The sequence below is a fragment of the Caretta caretta genome, chromosome 5 (assembly GCF_965140235.1).
Source record: "Caretta caretta isolate rCarCar2 chromosome 5, rCarCar1.hap1, whole genome shotgun sequence".
NCBI lineage: Eukaryota > Metazoa > Chordata > Testudines > Cheloniidae > Caretta > Caretta caretta.
The window spans coordinates 1,215,470-1,235,045 of record NC_134210.1 but is presented as its reverse complement, the minus strand read 5'-3'; the positions used below and the strand labels follow the sequence as shown (position 1 = coordinate 1,235,045).

At 61.8% G+C, this 19,576-nt stretch overlaps 1 protein-coding gene across 2 annotated transcripts in view; it reads right to left on the bottom strand.

The window, feature by feature from the left end:
- Positions 1-2,248: 2,248 nt before the first annotated feature.
- The window catches only part of NPR2 (natriuretic peptide receptor 2), a 51,330-nt gene continuing 34,002 nt past the window's right edge, over positions 2,249-19,576 (bottom strand). For both annotated transcript variants that reach the window (XM_048834679.2, XM_048834680.2), the window contains exons 8-22: positions 17,140-17,260; positions 14,855-14,929; positions 14,687-14,764; positions 14,028-14,132; positions 10,048-10,119; positions 9,420-9,579; positions 7,444-7,599; positions 6,553-6,721; positions 5,656-5,802; positions 5,225-5,348; positions 4,811-4,879; positions 4,392-4,566; positions 4,084-4,182; positions 3,676-3,767; positions 2,249-3,156 (exon numbers count right to left, since the gene is read on the bottom strand). In XM_048834679.2, the coding sequence (XP_048690636.1) occupies positions 3,094-3,156; positions 3,676-3,767; positions 4,084-4,182; positions 4,392-4,566; positions 4,811-4,879; positions 5,225-5,348; positions 5,656-5,802; positions 6,553-6,721; positions 7,444-7,599; positions 9,420-9,579; positions 10,048-10,119; positions 14,028-14,132; positions 14,687-14,764; positions 14,855-14,929; positions 17,140-17,260 (1,705 nt within the window). In that variant the 3' untranslated portion in view covers positions 2,249-3,093. The remainder of the gene's footprint in view (positions 3,157-3,675; positions 3,768-4,083; positions 4,183-4,391; positions 4,567-4,810; positions 4,880-5,224; positions 5,349-5,655; positions 5,803-6,552; positions 6,722-7,443; positions 7,600-9,419; positions 9,580-10,047; positions 10,120-14,027; positions 14,133-14,686; positions 14,765-14,854; positions 14,930-17,139; positions 17,261-19,576) is intronic.

The window sequence follows — 19,576 nt, the reverse complement described above, 5'->3', positions numbered from 1 at the left end:
CAGCGGAGCCCACCCCTGCTGGCCCCCCATGGGACAGACCAGACCTGCGAGCCTCTCCTCATCAGTCATGTGCTCCAGCCCCCTAATCATTTTCGTTGCCCTCCGCTGGACCTTCTCCAATTTGTCCCCATCCCTCCTGGAGTGGGGGCCCAAAACTGGACACAGTACTCCAGATGAGGCCTCACCAGTGCCGAATAGAGGGGAACGATCACGTCCCTCGATCTGCTGGCAATGCCCCTACTTATACATCCCAAAATGCCATTGGCCTTCTTGGCAACAAGGGCACACTGCTGACTCCTATCCAGCTTCTCGTCCACTGTAACCCCTAGGTCCTTTTCCGCAGAACTGCTGCCGAGCCATTCGGTCCCTAGTCTGTAGCAGTGCATTGGGTTCCTCCGTCCTCAATGCAGGACTCTGCACTTGTCCTTGTTGAACCTCATCAGATTTCTTTTGGCCCAATCCTCCAATTTGTCTAGGTCCTTCTGTATCCTATCCCTCCCCTCCAGCGTATCTACCTCTCCTCCCAGTTTAGTGTCATCTGCAAACTTGCTGAGAGTGCAATCTACACCATCCTCCAGATCATTTATGAAGATATTGAACAAAACCGGCCCGAGGACCGACCCCTGGGGCACTCCACTTGATACCAGCTGCCAACTAGACATGGAGCCATTGATCACTATCCATTGAGCCCGACAATCTAGCCAGCTTTCTATCCACCTTATCGTCCATTCATCCAATCCATACTTTTTTAACTTGTTGGCAAGAATACTGTGGGAGACCATATCAAAAGCTTTGCTAAAGTCAAGATGTCACCACTTTCCCCATATCCACAGAGCCAGTTATCTCATCATAGAAGGCAATCAGGTTGGTCAGGCATGACTTGCCCTTGGTGAATCCATGCTGACTGTTCCTGATCACTTTCCTCTCCTCTAAGTGCTTCAAAATGGATTTCTTGAGGACCTGCTCCAGGATTTTTCCAGAGATTGATGTGAGGCTGACCGGTCTGTAGTTCCCCGGGTTCTCTTTCTTCGCTTTTTGAAATATGGGCACTATATTTTTCTTTTTCCAATTGTTTGGGACCTCCCCTGATCGCCACGAATTTTCAAAGATAATGGCCAATGGCCCTGCAATCACCTCAGCCAGTTCCCTCAGCACCCTCAGATGCATTAGAGCTGGACCCATGGACTTGTGCTCGTCCAGCTTTTCTAAATAGTCCTTAACCTGTTCTTTCTCCACTGAGGGCTGCTCACCTCCTCCCCATGCTGTGTTGCCCAGTGCAGCAGTCTGGGAACTGACCTTGTCTGTGAAGACTGAAGCAAAAAAAGCATTGAGTACTTCAGCTTTTTCCACATCCTCTGTCACTAGGTTGCCTCCCCCATTCAGTAAGGGGCCCACACTTTCCCTGACCTTCTTCTTATTGCTAACATAGCTGTAGAAACCCTTCTTGTTCCCTTTCACATCCCTTTCTAGCTGCAACTCCAATTGTGCCTTGGCCTTCCTGATTACATCCCTGCATGCTCGAGCAATATTTTGATACTCCTCCCAAGTCATCTGACCAAGTTTCCATTTTTGTAAGCTTCCTTTCTAAGTTTAAGTTCACTGAAGATTTCACTGTTAAGCCAAGCTGGTCGCCTGCCATATTTGCTATTCTTTCTGCACTTCGGGCTGGCCATGTCATGGCCCACTGCTCCCTCTCACGCTCTCTGGGAAGTGTGCGTGGTCTCATTACCGCCAGCCCCTGGGCCAGGCAGAGCCCCCGCCGCTGCCGTGCTCCGGGCAATGGTGCCTTCCAGGAAGGGGCTGGCTGAGAAGCCGGCGCTGAGCTCACAGGAAAGTGCTCCGGCCACCAGCCAAAGCAAACCCAGTGTGGGCAGCGAGCCGTTCTCTGAACGTGGTCCAGGAGACGCAGCGAGGCAGCCTCCAGCCCCGCTCTGCACTCAGGAGCCAGGCGGGGCCCACGGCTGCTGCATGGCCTTCCTGCCAGGGCTGGCCAGGTGGAGGGCGGGTGCATGGCCGTGCCCAGGGCATCACTGCACACAGGGCAACCGGCACACAATGCAGGAGCCAGTGTTCACAGCAGCCCCTGCAGCTGGTCACCAACTACCTGGCCAGGCAAAGAAGCCTGACTGGCCAGGTCTCCCCAGCCCTCCGCTCAGGGTGGCACCAGCTTCCCTCCACCCCCCAGACAGCCGCCCAGGGTCACACTGCGGCAGTGCTCTCCGCTTAGCCCCCCCAGAGACGTGCAGGGTCTGGTTCGGGAAGTCTGTATTTCAACACAATCGTCTGCACAGTTTGATCCCTATCTGTACACTGGAGGGAGGCTGTGGGCATGGCCACGCTGTGGGCATTTGCCCAGCCCACTGGGTAGTTACAGGGCAAGGGGGAGGAATGCGGGACAGTTACAAGGGAAGGCGTGAGCAGCTGCATCGTGCTCGTGTGAACCAGGCCACAGGACAGTGGGTGAGGAACACCCCCACCTCCAGCTGAGGGCCAGCCCTGGCAGCAGCCCCCAGTTTGCTCACTTCGGGGGAGGGTGCAGAGTACTGGAAAGAAGGCCAAGTGCCATGGGGGAGCAGCCAGGCCCCTGGGGGGATGGGCTCAGAGCCGGCTGGGCCCAGGGGGTGGCGAGGCTGAGGGGCTCAGAGCCAGCCGAGCCTGGGGAGGGGATACCAGGTTACAGAGACTCAGGGCCCCGGGGGCTCGTTCTCAGGCGCTGCCCGGGGCTCTGCCAGCCCAGGTACAGCCAGGTTCCGAGGAGCCGAGTGGGGTCGTGGGCCCGGCTGGCTCCCGCTATCCCCGCCAGGCCCTGCACTCGGAGGCTGAGTGGAAGGAGACTGCAGCTGGGCAGGCAGGGCCAGGTGGGCAGCACGGCTGTGTATGTCTGCCAGCAGGGCCCGTGGAGCTCGGCTGGGTTGGTTGGGGCCTGCAGTCCGGAGGCAGAGCCCGGTGCCAGCCCAGGAGCCACCTGTGTGCTGGGCGCTCCCTGCCGCGGCCGGGGAGTGGTGCTCAGAGACGGCGCGCAGCCTCCTGCGTGCGGAGCTCAGTGACGAAGCCCCGCTCAGTGCAGAGCCCGAGTCAGCCCAGGGGCCCGCCTCAGATGATGCTGTCGTCTGTCCGCTCGCCCAGCAGCCAGTACGTCCGCATCTTCCCTTTCCCCTGGAAGGCAGAGGGGAGCAGGTCAGGCCCGAGCCATCGCCTGGGGCTGGGCCCCACGGCCGGGCGGGTTCACCCGCCCCACATCCTCCATGTCCCGCAGCTGGGGCCAGGCCTCTCCAGGCTTCCCCTCTGCAGAGCTGGGGCCGCCCATGCCCCGCTGCACTCCCTGCCCCAAGAAGGGATGCCGCATTGGAGAGCTCGGCAGTGCCCGCTGTTCCAAGCCGTGCAGTGCGCTCCCGAGGGGCTCTCCCCGCTGCCAAGATGTGCCCGTCATGGGCAGAGCTGCTGTGGCTGAAGTTGGCACAGGGGCTGCTGGGCTCTCAGCTGTGCAGGGGCCCGTCCGTGCATTCCCATGGCCATGGCATCCTGGCTGCTGGCCCCACACCTGGCCCCTCCACCTGCTTCCAGCTCCGTGCTCACCTGCCGATGCCCAGTGCCCCAGGAGCACTGAGATGCCAACAGCCCTGCCCCCGTCCATCTGGTGGGACCGGTCCTGGCAGAGCGGGACCCCAGACTCACCTTCATTTCCACGTCACCTCGGAGCTCCAGCTCGAAGCAGCCAAACTCATCCAGGACCTCCTTGGTGGTGGACGAGATGTGGATCTTCAGTGCTGGGTCAGAGGAGGGGGAGGAGTCACCAGGGGCCAGAGCAAGGGGTCTGGAGCTACACCTGTGGACCCACGGCTTGGATCTGGGCTGGGGGTTCCTGGGCTAGATGGGCTCAACTGGGCAGTTCCCATGGTGCTGCCTCCAAGTCACCTTGCCATAGGGCAGCGAGGGCCAGCCCTGAACTTGCCCTGCAGCTGGGCGGGGGCCCATTGCCGTACCCACCAGGGAGCGGCCCAGGAGTAGGGAAAGCGGGAGGGGGATGGGTGAGCTGCGATGCCAGGGCATAGGGCTGGGCTGCCCGCTGAGGGGGAGACTTACCTTGCCCGTTGGACTCCATGCGCGAGGCTGTGTTCACCGTGTCTCCAAACAGGCAGTACCGGGGCATCTTCAGCCCTACGACCCCGGCACAGACAGGACCTGCCGGGGGAGAGAGCCGTCACCTCTGCGCAGGACCTGGGAACCCCTGCCCTCGCCCAGGCCCCCTCTGGCCCCAGGACAGCACGTCCCCCCAGTCCTGCTGGTGACTCGGAGCGTGGTGCCCCACCAGGGAGCTGGGTCCAGGCCCTCCCTGGGCCCACCGCTGGCTGCATGAGCCTCGTGTCTGCAGAGCGGGGCCGGCGGCTCACCGGTGTGGATGCCGATGCGCAGCCGGAGCTGGTCGTTGGGCCGATGCCGGATTTTGAAGGTTTTCACGGCTTCCAGCAGCGCCAGCGCCATGCGGACGATCTCGTTGGCGTGCAGTTTCCCGTTCCGCACCGGCAGCCCCGACACCACCATGTAGGCGTCTCCAATCGTCTCCACCTGGGGGCCAAGCAGAGTCAGGGACGAGCATCAGCAAACGCATGCCCGGGTCTGCCACCCCAGGGAGTTGAAAGCGGGAGACCCCACCCACACTCCCATCCCGCTGAGAGCCAGGCCCCGGAGCCCCTTGCCGAGGAGCATCTTCTCAGCTCCCCACCCCCTCCCCGGGGCACGAGCGCTGGGTTCCCCGCGACCGCCAGGCCCGGCCCTGAGAGCACCATGCACAGCGGCCGGCCCGTCTCACCTTGTACACGTCGAAGTTATCGATGATGGCGTCGAAGCAGGTGTAGAGATCGTTCAGGAGGGTCACCACCTGGGGGCGGGGAGCACAGGTGAGGGCCGAGCGCCCAGCCTCCCTGGCCGCTCGCTGCGCAGCCGGCACTGCCCAGGGCGCCCAGCCACACCCCGCGGGCCGCGGCTCCCCACGCACGGGGCCAGCCCATGCTGAGAGCCCCGGGAACTGGGCTGCCGGGGGGAGGGGAGGCTGCTCCCCTACAGACCCTCCCCCACAGGGCACCCCCTGGCTACCCGCAAGGCACTGTTCTCCCCCTCCCTGGCTACCTGCATGGGGGGCTCTCCCCCCTGGTTACCTGCACGGTATGGTCTCTCCCCTCCCCCGGTTACCCGCAGGGGCGCTGCTCCCCCCCACCTAGGTTACCTGCATGGGGGTGCTCTCAGCCGACAGGGCTGTGAACCCCACAATATCGCTGAAGTAGATGGTGACGCTGTCGAAGGCCTCGGCCCGCACCGTCTCCCCACGCTTCAGCTGCTCGGCCACGGAGCTGGGGGGCAGGTCAGTGTGAGCGCTGCTGCCCCAGACTGCCCCCCCGCTGCGAAAGGGGAGCAAGGCAGAAGCACCAGGCCCCTGCCCCCCGCCCCAGGCACCGTGCAGTGCAGCAGTGCTAAGGCCTGTAAGCCCCATCCACCACCCACTCCCGGGGCACTCTGCCCCTCACTCCACCGCACGCCCCTGGAGGTGCTCCGCACACCCATCCCACGCCAGCGCACACCCGTGGCGGAGCTTGGCATGTGCCCCCCGGCGTTCCCCCCTTGCTAGCGCATGCTCAGGGGCTTGTGTGGGTCACTCACTGGGGCAGGATCTGGTAGAGCAGGTTCTCGGCCTTGCGCTTCTCCTCCAGGTAGGCCTGCGTCCGCTCCTCCACCAGCTTCTCCAGGTTGTTGGCGTACTGCTCCATGCGCGACAGCAGGTTGTCCAGGATGCTGGGGCTGCCTTCCCTGCAGAGACAGGCCGGCAGAGAGGCCACGGGAGGAGACTTGTGGGGGGGCCTTGTGTCCACGACACAGGGGGCACAGTAATACCCCCCCCCCAGAGCCTGCTCCCCAAGGGCTGCTGCTCCCCAGTCGCCTCCTGGGTCTGGCGCTCAAGGAGCGGCTATGACACCACCCAGAACCCCTCTTGGTACCGTGACCGAGCGGGAAGTTTCTGGAATATGTTACATGACTTTGTGGTGTGCCTCAGTTTCCTCTATATTTTGCATGGGTCCATGCGGGAGGGGGGAGAAAGGACCTTTTGTTCTCAGGGCGGCTGACACGGGTCTGAACGTCACCCCGCTGTCTGGTCTGAGGCCGGCCCCACATCAATGGAGGATCCGAAAACCCAGTCACCAGGACAGTGACAGCCGGCACCCAACACCCCAGGGGGAGCAGAACCCCCGCCCCAGCTGAGCACACAGGACTGGGGAGGTGGGAGATAAGAAACCCCCCGTATTACCCCTGCCTGAGGGGCCGCGTGCGACACCGTAATGCTCCTGTGTTCACACACTCCGGGTGCTGGGGAGTGACACCGTCCTGCTTTCCCGTTCCTGCCCGGAGCGTGCCCCCATCGCACATCTCGGCCCCGCTCCCAGCTGTTCCCACGCCCTGAGGGCGCGCATCCAGCCCCACACCCCTCCCCCAGCGCCCCTGGGTGCCAGCTGGCATGAGGCCGCGCCCCAAGCCCTGTCCCACCCTGGCCGGGGCACCCACTTGTTGAATCTGCGGATGAAGATCTTGATCTGGCTGAAGTCAGGGCGCTCGGCGGGGTCCTGCGCCCAGCAGCGCTCCATCAGCACGGCCAGCTCCTCGCTGTGCAGCCCCAGGTCGATGGAGGGCCGGAAGAAGGGCTGCTGGCTGTTCCGCACCTTCTGCACCACCTCTGCGGGGACGGAGCGCGGCACGGCGTGGGCCACGCGCCGGGGCAAGGGCACGGGGGAGCCCAGCCAGGCCCAGGGTGCCGTCTGAGCGGCTGGCTGTCCTCACCCTGGGCTGGACCGGTCCTTGCACCTGGGGCTCCGGGCCCGCACCGCCCTGTCACCTAGGGACCCAGCCCCGCCGCCCCCCACTCGCACCTCGGGGTCCAGGCCCCCCACCACCCTGTCACCTAGGGACCCAGCCCCGCCGCCCCCCACTCGCACCTTGGGGTTCAGGCCCCCCGCCACCCTGTCACCTAGGGACCCAGCCCCGCTCCCCCCAACTCGCACCTCGGGGTCCAGGCCCCCCACCACCCTGTCACCTAGGGACCCAGCCCCGCCACCCCCCACTCGCACCTCGGGGTCCAGGCCCCCCACCACCCTGTCACCTAGGGACCCAGCCCCGCCCCCCCAACTCACACCTCGGGGTCCGGGCCCCCTGCCATCCTGTCACCTAGGGACCCAGCCCTGCCCCCCGCCACTCGCACCTCGGGGTCCAAGCCCCCCGCCACCTTGTATCCTAGGGACCCAGCCCTGCCCCCCCCCGCCCCCCCCCGCACTCACACCTCAGGGTCCGGGCCATGCGGCCCTGTCACTTAAGGACCCAGCCCTGGCCCCGCCCCACACACTGTCATCTTGGGGCCCACCCCTCCTCCACCCCATCCCTAGGGACCCAGCCCCCCCTCACCCTTGGGGCTCAGGTCCATGCCCTCGATGTAGAAGGGCCCGTTGCGCAGGGCAATCTCCTGCAGGATGATGCTGAAGCTGTACACATCGGCCTTCTGCATCCCCTGGGGGGGCAGGCGCCCCTTCTGCAGCAGTTCTGGGGCCGTCCACAGCTTCTCTGGGAGGAGCAAGGGGCAGAGCCACGTCTGACCGGAGCCCCACGGGTCCGACCTTCACCTGCCCTGAGAGAACCCAGCAGCCCAGAGCCCCCAGGGCCAAGCCCCACCCAGCTCAGTGGAGCCTGGCCGGGAGCAGTGCGGTGGCAGGCTGTGGGGCAGCCCAGGCTTGAAGGACCACATGGAGCTGCCCTCTCAGCCCTGGGCAGGTTGCGGAGCATAGGCGCCCCCTTCTCCTCTGTGACGTTATTGACATGACCTGTGACCGTATAGATTACTGCTGTAATATTCGCAGCAGATATTGTACAAAGGTTGTCGTGTGCGGTGTCTAGGGGAAGGTTCTGGTTTGCTGGTTAGGATGATGCTATCTGTCTGGGTGTATCATTTTTGTAGCTGAAATTATGAATATTGGCTCTGTACTTGTATCGCAATGTGTTTGATTGTAAGTAGCCTCAGTGAAGCATGTGGTCAGCTTCTTCAGAAAGGTTTCAGAGTAACAGCCGTGTTAGTCTGTATTCGCAAAAAGAAAAGGAGTACTTGTGGCACCTTAGAGACTAACCAATTTATTTGAGCATGAGCTTTCGTGAGCTACAGCTCACTTCATCGGATGCATACTGTGGAAAGTGTAGATCTTATTATATACACACAAAGCATGAAACAATACCTCCTCCCACCCCACTCTCCTGCTGGTAATAGCTTATCTAAAGTGATCACTATTACCAGCAGGTGGGAGGAGGTATTTTTTCATGCTTTGTGTGTATATAATAAGATCTTCTGCAGTTTCCACAGTATGCATCCGATGAAGTGAGCTGTAGCTCACGAAAGCTCATGCTCAAATAAATTGGTTAGTCTCTAAGGTGCCACAAGTACTCCTTTTCTTCTTGAGAAAGGAATTTGCAGATTAAGTGTCCAATCAGGAAACACTTAACTGACAATAGACCTTGGGAGACTCCAATCCACACATGAGAAGTCTTCCTGGGACGCTCAAAGTAGCATGTGAGCAATGGCTGCGGCCTGCAAACTGAGTCATGCATGGACATGTGACTTGCCCACGTGACTCCAAACTCCATCTTGTTGCTGTGATTTTGCACAGGAGAACAAAGGGGTTTCTGCTCACGAGAGAGAATATAGGAGGACCTGGAAACCCCTCCATTTAGTCTTCCATCCTGCTTCTTACCTCTGGAGGGACTTTGCTATAAACTGAAGCTCTGAACAAAGGACTGAATGACCCATCCCAGCTGGGGATGTTCTCCAGAGACTTGATTTGAACCTGCCGTTTATTTCATCCCTGCTACAAGCCTGACCCAAGAACTTTGCCATCACTGTCTGTCATTGATTTCATTGAACCCATTCTAGCTCCCATCTCTATCCCTTTCCTTTTATGAATAAACCTTTAGATTTCAGATTCTAAGGGACTGGCAACAGGGTGATTTGTGGGTAAGATCTGATTTGTACATTGACCTGGGTCTGGGGCTTGGTCCTTTGGGATCGAGGGAACCTTTTTTCTTTTACTGGGTATTGGTTTTCATAACCATTTGTCCCCATAACGAGTGGCACTGGTGGGGATACTGGGAAACTGGAGTGTCTGAGGGAATTGCTTGGGTGAGACTGAAGTCCTCTCTAGCTGGCTGGTTTGGTGCCTTAACAGTAAAGGACCCCCAGCCTTGGGCTGTGACTGCCCGGCTCTGAGCAATTTGTCCTGAATTGACACTCTCAGTTGCGTCCCGCCAGAGGCAGCATCGTCACATGCTCCTGGAGCGGGGCTCCTGGGGAGGAGGGGGAGGGCAGGGAGCAGGTGCACTCCGGGGTGGGGGGTACTCACTGGCATACAGCGCGTGGCTGTCCTCAGCATCGCAGCTGGAGCGGAAGCTGGCCAGCCCGTAGTCCGTGATCTTCAGCACAAAGCGGCTGTCCACCACGCAGTTGGAGGACTTGAGGCTGCCATGGTGCCCAATGATGCTGTTGTGCAGAAAGGCCATTCCCTGTGCCAGACAGACACTGCTGAGACGTCGCCTGTCGGGACCCCTGGGGCTTCCAGACCAGGAGACAGCCCCGACCTATCCCCCAGCCAGAATCTGGGGGCACCCCATCGGGGCAGAAACTATAGCCCCTACGGCCCAGGGGCCACGAGAGCTGGCACGACCCAGCCACGGCTACCAAAGGGTCACCAGAGGGAGATCGCCAGTGCCCCACCCTGGCTAGCGGGCTGGTGCCATGGGGCTCCACACTTCCTGAGACATCGAAATCAGGGACAGGTGGTTCCCTGGCACCTTTCCTAGTGGGGTGTGGGGCCTAACAGAACAGGGAGTGTTGCCTGCAGGGCTGGTGATGCTGTCTGGCCATGGGGCTTGCTCACCCCAGTGCTGCTCCCCCAGTGCCAACAGGGCCCCGGCACGAGGAGCCAGACCCATGGGTCCAGGGCAGAGAGGAACCCCGCCACGCTCTCGTACCTTCACAATGTCATTGATGAGTGAGTAGCGGAACATCCAGTCCAGGTTGATGCTCTCGTTCTCCAGGATGTCCTGGGAGAGGCCAGAGAGGGAATTGTGTCAGGTGTGGGCTCCAGGCACCCCAGCCAGGCCCTCTCATTGGGCAGGTGTGCCATACCCCATAGGACACACCAGACAACAGCACCATGACTCCCCCACCCCAAGACATGCCCCAGCCTTCATGACCCCATGCCAAGGCCCCTAGCCCTGGACACAGCAACCCCCACACTGAGACACAGCACTGCAATCAGGGTCATGCCTGGCATAACGATGGGGTTTCTCTTTCATAGATTCACAGAGCACCAGGCCAGAAGGGGCCATTAGATCATCTAGTCTGAAGTGCCGCAGAGCACAGGCCATTCTAGTTCCCCACATACCCCTGTACAGAGCTCACTGACTTTGTTTGGCAAAGCATCTCCCAGAAAGGCTCCAGTCTGGGTCTGAAGGGCCCGAGATGGAGAAACTTCCCTGGACTTTGGCAGTTTGTTCCAATGGTCAGCCACCCTCACTGATCAATACTGATGCTGTATTTCCAAGTTGAATTTGTCTGGCTTCAGCTTCCAGCCATCAGTGCCCAGGGTTTGCTGTCTGGGAAGGTCCTTACACACTGTCAGCAAGTCGCTGCTCAGTCTTCCCTTTGATATGAAGCAGGGGGGGGATTTTACCTCTCTACAGCATTGGGGAGCCCGATACTAGATACTGCATCCAGTTCTGGTGTCCGCATCTTCAACCAGATCTTGGAGAGGGGGCAGAAAAGAGCCACAACAATGATTCGAGGGCTGCAGAAAATGCCTGACAGTGAGAGACTTAAAGAGCTCAGTCCAAAAGAAGGTGAGTGCCATGATCAGCGTGTAAACACCTTCACAGATGGAAAATCCCTGGCACCGAAGGGGAAAGCAGAACCACCACCGATGGCTGGACGTTAAAGCCAGAGAAATTTCAATTGGAAATACGGCTGCTGAAGCATGGGAACGGGCTGCCACGGGCAGTGGTGGATTCTCCATTTCTTTGTGTCTGCAGATCAGCCCCGGAGGCCTTCCTGGAAGATGCTTTAGTCAAACCCAAGTTCTGGGGCTCAGTCCCAAGGTAACTGGAGGGATTTCTCTGGCCTGTGCTCTGCAGGGGTTCACTGTCAGAATAGCCATTTAAACTTTACGAGTACAGGAATGTTCTTCACTTTGTACATTCTAATTCACATCGTTTGCCGCTGATACCTAGTTCCCCTTTTTCAATTTGAATTGCTGGCATCACTTCCCCACTGAACCAGGACGGGCTCTTCGCCAGAGTTCGCCTCTTGCACAATTGTGGGATCATTTTTGGCCAGCTAATAAACTCTGCTTTCAAAACTCCCACTTTTCAGTCACATTCTTCTGTCTAAATTTTTCCTCACCATAAATTGCACTCATAATTTTCCTCTGCGTTGGGAGAAGCCCTTCTGAAGCAGCAAGTACTGATCTCACTGGTAGAAAACTGTCCTCCGCTTGCTCGCACTGAGTGTGGTCAGGTCTCAGTCACGGTCCCTGGGCAACCACCAGCCTCTGCACCAGTGACGGATTCATCTGTACCCACCATAATGAGCTCCGCGGGCTGGGTGCAACACCTTTCGTATTCGAAAAGCACCATCTCTAATGTCTAGACTCTGCTGAACTTGTACCATGGGAGGCAGGAGACCTCCCGACTGACGTCACCCACGACAATGCAACTTTCCTTTCCACTCACTGCAGAGAGATGCTGTGACGCAGCGGGAGGGGGGAGGTTTCAGTTTGGGGCTGGGTGGTGGAACGCAGGGAACCCCAGGGCTGGGGTCTAAGCTCCCTGCTCCCCCAGAAGGACTTGACTGAGGGGTCCTGGGGGTACCCACAACCTCTGTTTTGGACTGTGTTCCTGTTGTCCAATAAACCTTCTGTTTTACTGGCTGGCTGAGAGTCTCAGTGAATCCCAGGAAGAGGGGTGCAGGGCCTAGACTCCCCCACACTCCGTGACAGGTGCCTAAGAAGGAGTTTGTCCTGCTCTCTTGTTGGGCCTGTGGTCTGCAACAGTCCCTGCCAGCCCCTTTCCTGGGCTCTGTCAGCTGCTGCAGCCTCTCCAGGGATCACCGCCCAGCAGCAAGCGAGCCGGTGGCATGCCCCATGTGACGTTATTGACATAATCTGGGACCATATAGAACATTGTTGCAACCAAGGTCCTGTCGTGGCACCAAATCTTGTATAAAGGGGGTCAAATAAGGTGTCTAACACTAGGTTATCGTTGGCTGATTATGATTATGCTGTCTGTGTGTATCATTTTTGCAGTTAAAGTTATGAATATTGGCTCTGTACTGTCTGTATTTCAAACTTGTGCTGTGCTTCTGGGGGACACCCCAGACACGTTGGTGTCCGCTCTGCCTAGCCTGCTGGACGGCCCATTAAGGACCATCAGCTACACACCTGACCCATTGAGAGAAGGCAGACACGCCTGGGGACTCAGCCAGGTAGGCAGGGACCTGCCTATGGAGAGAACTCTGAGGTGTTTCCAGGCCATGGGATGGGCAGCTTGTCCTTGGGACAAAGAAAGAAAGACCACATGGCAAGAGACTATAAACAGCTGCTGCAGCTCCGCCATCTTGTCTTCAGTCCTGCTTCTTTCCTCTGGAGGGACTTTGCTACATAATGGAAGCTCTACACAAAGGACTGATGACCCATCCCAGCTGTGGATGTTCTCCAGAGACTTGATTTGAACCTGCCGTTTATTCCATCCCTGCTACAAGCCTGAACCAAGAACTTTGCCATCGCTGTATGTCATTGATTTCATTGAACCAATTCTAGCTCTCATCTCTATCTTTTTCCTTTTATGAATAAACCTTTAGATTTTAGATTCTAAGGGACTGGCAACGGAGTGATTTGTGGGTAAGATCTGATTTGTATAGTGACCTGGGTCTGGGGCTTAGTCCTTTGGAATCGAGAGAACCTTTTTTCTTTTACTGGGGTATTGGTTTTCATAACCATTTGTCCCCATAACAAGTGGCACTGGTGGTGAAACTGGGAAACTGGAGTGTCTAAGGGAATTGCTTGTGTGACTTGTGGTTAGCCTGTGGGGTAAAACCAAAGTCTTCTCTGTCTGTCTGGTTTGGTTTGCCTTGGTGTGCAAATAAACCCCAGTCTTGGGCTGTAGCTGCCCTGCTTGAAGCCATTTGTCCTGAATTGGCACTCTCAGGTGGGTCCTACTGTGACGAAGCGGGACTGTTCTTAATGTTTCCTCTGAATAGTGGGGGGGTGCCTCAGTTTCCCCTAGGCAGTTCTTAAGTCTCTAGGTGGTGGGATAAGGGACTGTAATTGTTGCAGAGCAAAGGGCCAGGGTACATAAATGGCCGACACTCTGTCTCCTGGCAACTGATGGCCTGGGCCCTTCCCTCCTGCAAGGTGAGAGCTAAAGCCTTGGAGAATCCGGTGCCCTCCTGGCCCGGGAAGGGGACAAAGCCCAGAGGAGGAGGGGCTGGAGGGAGTTTCAGTTGGGGGCTGGCTGGGACATGGAGTGAAGGGCAGACGTGGTTGTCTGGCTCACTGCCCCCCAAAATGGACCCGGCTGAGTGGTCCTGTTCTCTGCACCTACAAACTCTGGTTTAGACCATGTTCCTGTCGTCTAATAAACCTTCTGTTTTACTGGCTGGCGGAGAGTCCCGTCTGACTGCGGAGTTGGGGGGCAGGACCCTCTGGCTTCCCCAGGACCCCGCCTGGGCGGACTCGCTGGGGGAAGCGCACGGAGGGGCAGAGGAGGCTGAATGCTCCGAGGTCAGACCCCGGAAGGGGGAAGCCGGGTGAGCTGTGTGTCCTGCAGACAGGCTGCTCCCAGAGGAGACTTCCCCAGAGTCCTGACTGGCTTCATGGGGAGCAGTTCCAGAGCATCGCCCGGGGACTCCGTGACACCCAGCAGAACCAGCATCATTACACCCCAGCCCCTGTCACCTGCAGGCTGCCCCGCGGGCAGTATTCTGTCACAATGCAGACATTGGGCGGGTCGATGCAGGCGCCGATGAACCTGGTCAGGTGGTTGAACTGGATGTCCCTCATCTAGGGCGGGAAACAGAAGCAGGGACCCATCAGAACCGTGGCTGGGTCACTGCGCACCACCCAGGCCTGAGAGGGGATGGGGCCAGTCTGGTTGCTGCAAAGCTCTAGGCCGCACGCACTCTGGAATCAGAGCCGCACAACTTGCCCGATGGGAGCACAGCGATGGCTGTTCCTGGGCCCCGGCTCAGGCCCTGAGAGCCAGATTCGGGCTGGATGATAAAATAGGGCGTGTGGAGTTCTGGGCGGAGCAGGGAGGTGGGTGCATCTGCCCGTGTGCGTTGCTGCTTGTGTGCCCCCCACATGGACACGTGTCTCTGACATGTCTCTGGCACCTTGTGCCATGTGGGACCCACCAGGCTCCACAAGGCACCTCATTGTGAGCTGAGCACGGCCAGGCAGAAGTGGTGCCAACCAGGGCTCTGAGCCATGCTGCGCTCAGCCAGTGCTGGGAAGCCCCCGCCAGCATCACCTCACCCGTGCCCCAGCACAGACCCCTGGGCCCCCCATCACCTCCCCGGCCGGGAGCCCAACCTGCCCGGCTGCCCAGTACATACGTGTTTGAGTTCGAAGAGCACCTGCCTCGTCAGCTCGATCCGCTTCTTATTCACATGCTTGATAGCCACCACGTTCCCCTGGGGGCCAGGGACAGGGACAGGGTCAGCGCCGCACGGGGCGGGAGGCTCAGTGCAAGGGGACGGGGCAGGCGAACACCAGGGACTCACCTTGAAGTGGCCGGTGTTGGCAAAGATCTGGTATTTGCCATGGGCCGTCATCAGGGAGCCATAGCTGGAGCCGCGCTGGGAGGGAAGAAGGCAGTTAGGAGAGCACGGCAGGGAGAGAGTGGGGGGCAGGGGTGTGGCCTGGGGGCGCTCTGGGCTAGGGGGTGGCATGAGGGCCAGGGGGCAGCAGGAAGGGCGGGGGTAAGGCATGGACTGGCTTGGTGGGTGCCTCGCGGTGAAGGGTGAGTTATAAGAGCCACATGGGGATGGCTGGGGAGGCGACAGGGGATAGTACCTAGAAAGGGGATGGCTGAGGGAGCGTATAGGGCATGGTACAAAGGGCAGGGCTCCACAGGGGAGGGGCCGAGGTGTAGGGGCTCTATGGGGGAGGGGCCGAGGCGTAGGGGCTCTATAGGGGAGGGGCCGAGGTGTCTGGGCTCTATGGGGGAAGGGGCCGAGGCGTACAGGCTCTATAGGGAAGGGGTCGAGGCGTAGGGGCTCTATAGGGAAGGGGCCGAAGCGTAGGGGCTCTATGGGGGAGGGGCCGAGGCGTAGGGGCTCTATGGGGGAGGGGCCGAGGCGTACGGGCTCTATGGGGGAGGGGCCGAGGCGTAGGGGCTCTATAGGGGAAGGGGCCGAGGCCTGGGGCTTTATAGGGGAAGGGGCCGAGGCATAGGGGCTCTATAGGGAAGGGGCCGAGGCGTACGGGCTCTATGGGGGAAGGGGCCGAGGCGTACGGGCTCTATAGGGAAGGGGTCGAGGCGTAGGGTCTCTATAGGGAAGGGGCCGAAGCATAGGGGCTCTATGGGGGAGGGGCCGAGGCGTAGGGGCTCTATGGGGGAGGGGCCGAGGCGTAGGGGCTCTATGGGGGAGGGGCCGAGGCATAGGGGCTCTATAGGGAAGGGGCCGAGGCGTAGGGGCTCTATGGGGGAGGGGCCGAGGCGTAGGGGCTCTATGGGGGAGGGGCCGAGGCCTAGGGGCTCTATGGGGGAGGGGCCGAGGCCTAGGGGCTCTATGGGGGAGGGGCCGAGGCCTAGGGGCTCTATAGGGGAAGGGGCCGAGGCCTGGGGCTTTATAGGGGAAGGGGCCGAGGCATAGGGGCTCTATAGGGAAGGGGCCGAGGCGTACGGGCTCTATGGGGGAAGGGGCCGAGGCGTAGGGGCTCTATAGGGGAAGGGCCGAGGCGTAGGGGCTCTATAGGGAAGGGGCCGAAGCGTAGGGGCTCTATGGGGGAGGGGCCGAGGCGTAGGGGCTCTATGTGGGAGGGGCCGAGGCGTAGGGGCTCTATGGGGGAGGGGCCGAGGCGTAGGGGCTCTATGGGGGAGGGGCCGAGGCGTAGGGGCTCTATAGGGGAAGGGCCGAGGCGTAGGGGCTCTATAGGGGAAGGGGCCGAGGCCTGGGGCTCTATAGGGGAAGGGTCGAGGCCTAGGGGCTCTATAGGGGAGGGGCCGAGGTGTCTGGGCTCTATGGGGGAAGGGTCGAGGCGTCCGGGCTCTATAGGGGAGGGGCCGAGGCCTAGGGGTTCTATAGGGGAGGGGCCGAGGCGTAGGGGCTCTATAGGGAAGGGGAAGGCCTAGGGGCTCTATAGGGGAGGGGCCGAGGCGTAGGAGCTCTATGGGGGAGGGGCCGAGGCGTAGGGGCTCTATAGGGGAAGGGGCCGAGGCCTGGGGCTTTATAGGGGAAGGGGCCGAGGCATAGGGGCTCTATAGGGAAGGGGCCTAGGCGTAGGGGCTCTATAGGGGAAGGGCCGAGGCGTAGGGGCTCTATAGGGAAGGGGCCGAAGCGTAGGGGCTCTATGGGGGAGGGGCCGAGGCGTAGGGGCTCTATGTGGGAGGGGCCGAGGCGTAGGGGCTCTATAGGGGAAGGGCCGAGGCGTAGGGGCTCTATAGGGGAAGGGGCCGAGGCCTGGGGCTCTATAGGGGAAGGGTCGAGGCCTAGGGGCTCTATAGGGGAGGGGCCGAGGTGTCTGGGCTCTATGGGGGAAGGGTCGAGGCGTCCGGGCTCTATAGGGGAGGGGCCGAGGCCTAGGGGTTCTATAGGGGAGGGGCCGAGGCGTAGGGGCTCTATAGGGAAGGGGAAGGCCTAGGGGCTCTATAGGGGAGGGGCCGAGGCGTAGGAGCTCTATGGGGGAAGGGGCCGAGGCATACGGGCTCTATGGGGGAAGGGGCCGAGGCCTAGGGGCTCTATGGGGAAGGGGCCAAGGCGTAGGGCTCTATAGGGGAGGGGCCGAGGCGTCCGGGCACAGGGATGGCTGGACGCGTGGGGCGTAGGGGGATGCGGGTTCTCACCAGCGACAGGGTGAGCCGACTGCCCGCCCCCTTGTAGTTGCGCTCGGCGTTCCCAAACTGCAGCTCATCCCAGCGGATCCTCCACAGCATGCTGGCCAGCTCCTTCTCCAGCAACAGCTTCCTGGGGAGCACAGGGTGTCAGGGAAGCCCCCGGATCCCCGCGCTCACAGGTGACACGTCTGTGTGTGGGGGGGGGGCTTGGCCTGGCGTGTCCCAGAGGGTCCAGCCCCAGGGACTGCCCGGGGTGCAGTGAGACCCTTGTGCCACGCAGCCCCCTCCAGCCCCTCTCGGGGCTCTGTCTAGTCACACTGGGCGTGCGCGCAGGGGATTCACTATGCTGTGTGTGTGCAGCACGCCCCTGCAGTGGAGCACAAAGCCTGTGCACATGTAACATGGGGTGGGGGCCCGTGACCGTTAGCCACAGCACCGGGGTGTCTGAGGGAATGGGGCGCTGCTCCCTGGGAGCAGCCCCCTCCGGAGCCTCCTGTGGGATCCCTGTGGGGGACCCAGTCACCCTGCGCTGGGCGTCTCGTGGATGCCGGGGCTCGGTGCCGACCAGACGGGAGCCGGGGGCCAGCGCGGCGCTCGGGTGGTGCAAGCAGCAGGCTCACTGCTGGAAGGGCCCCGGAAAGCCCTGGCCACAGCCTCCCGGCCCCTGCACCAGTGCTGCGACGCCAGCCAAGGCCTTCCCAAGCAGCCTTCGCGGCCTCTCTCCCTCAGGCTGGAGGGTTCCTGCCCTCGGGGGGAGCAGCTCTGCCCCCCAGCAGGCACCACCTGGTGCTCCTGGCAGGTGTGGGGGTGGGGACGGGACTTGGACCAAGTTGGGCACTACCAAAAATTACACAAACCTGCCGCCCCTGACTGTGCCGGGGGGGAACACCAGGCCAGTGGCTTGGATACCGCGGGGCGGGAGGCAGGCTGGTGGCTCGGACGCTGTGCCGGGAGGGAGCGCCAGGCCAGCAGCTCAGATACTGCCCTGGAGGGTGCCAGGCTCATGGTTTCCCAGTTGAGATGTAGTGGGATGGTGCCATGGGGCTGAGCTCCCCGGGAGGCTCGGGGGTTAATACAGAAGCTCTGAGCAGAGCGATGCCCAGAGGAACCCAGCTGCCGGAAGTGAAGTGCTCTGGAAGGTGGGCGTGCCCCCAGGCTGGGCAGTGTGGCCTGGAGCCGGCCGGGCGGAGGACCCAGAGCTGCCCTCCGAAGGGCAGCTGGTATCAAGGGATCTGGCCGTGCTGTGTACGGCTGCTCCCCCCCACAGCTCCCTCCCCACTGGGGCTGCCTGGGCAGAACTGCTGGCTCAGCAATCACAGGGTAGGACATTCGCCCAGGAGCCCCCAGGACAGGACGACTCTGCCACCAGCCAGGCCCTGCACCTTGGTGCTCTGCAGATGGGACTGGCTGGGCCAGGCACCAAGCACCCAGGGCACGGCAGAGCCACCCCCACTCCTGGGCCCCCCCCCGGGGGCTCCGTTCTACAGGCCCCTCTGCCTTTGGCCTCTGCTGAGTGCCAGTGGGGAGGGGGCTGCTGAGGACCCACCCCACCGCACCCTGCACACGCACCCTCCAGTGCACACGCACTGGCTGTGATCCAACCGGGGTGGGACACCAGGCTCCCTTGGCGTTCCTGGCAGCAGAGCGCCAGGCTGGGCCCCGGGAGCAGGGTGCCGTGGCTGGGCCCCGGGAGCAGGGTGCCGTGGCTGGGCCCCGGGAGCAGGGTGCCGTGGCTGGGCCCCGGGAGCAGGGCGCCAGGCTGGGTCCCGAGAGCAGGGCGCCAGGCTGGGTCCCGAGAGCAGGGCGCCGTGGCTGGGCCCCTGGGAGCAGGGCGCCTGGGTGGGGCCCGGGAGCAGGGCGCCAGGCTGGGTCCCGGGAGCAGGGCGCCAGGCTGGGCCCCGGGAGCAGGGTGCCGTGGCTGGGTCCCGGGAGCAGAGCGCCAGGCTGGGTCCCGAGAGCAGGGTGCCATGGTTGGGTCCCGGGAGCAGGGTGCCATGGCTGGGCCCTGGGAGCAGAGCGCCTGGCTGGGCCCCGGGAGCAGGGCGCCATGGCTGGGCCCCGGGAGCAGGGCGCCATGGCTGGGCCCCGGGAGCAGGGCGCCATGGCTGGGTCCCGGGAGCAGGGCGCCATGGCTGGGCCCCGGGAGCAGGGCGCCATGGCTGGGCCCCGGGAGCAGGGCGCCATGGCTGGGCCCCGGGAGCAGGGCGCCATGGCTGGGCCCCGGGAGCAGAGCGCCATGGCTGGGCCCCGGGAGCAGAGCGCCTGGCTGGGTCCCGGGAGCAGAGCGCCTGGCTGGGCCCCGGGAGCAGGGCGCCATGGCTGGGCCCCGGGAGCAGAGCGCCATGGCTGGGCCCCGGGAGCAGAGCGCCTGGCTGGGCCCCGGGAGCAGGGCGCCTGGCTGGGCCCCGGGAGCAGGGCGCCATGGCTGGGCCCCGGGAGCAGGGCG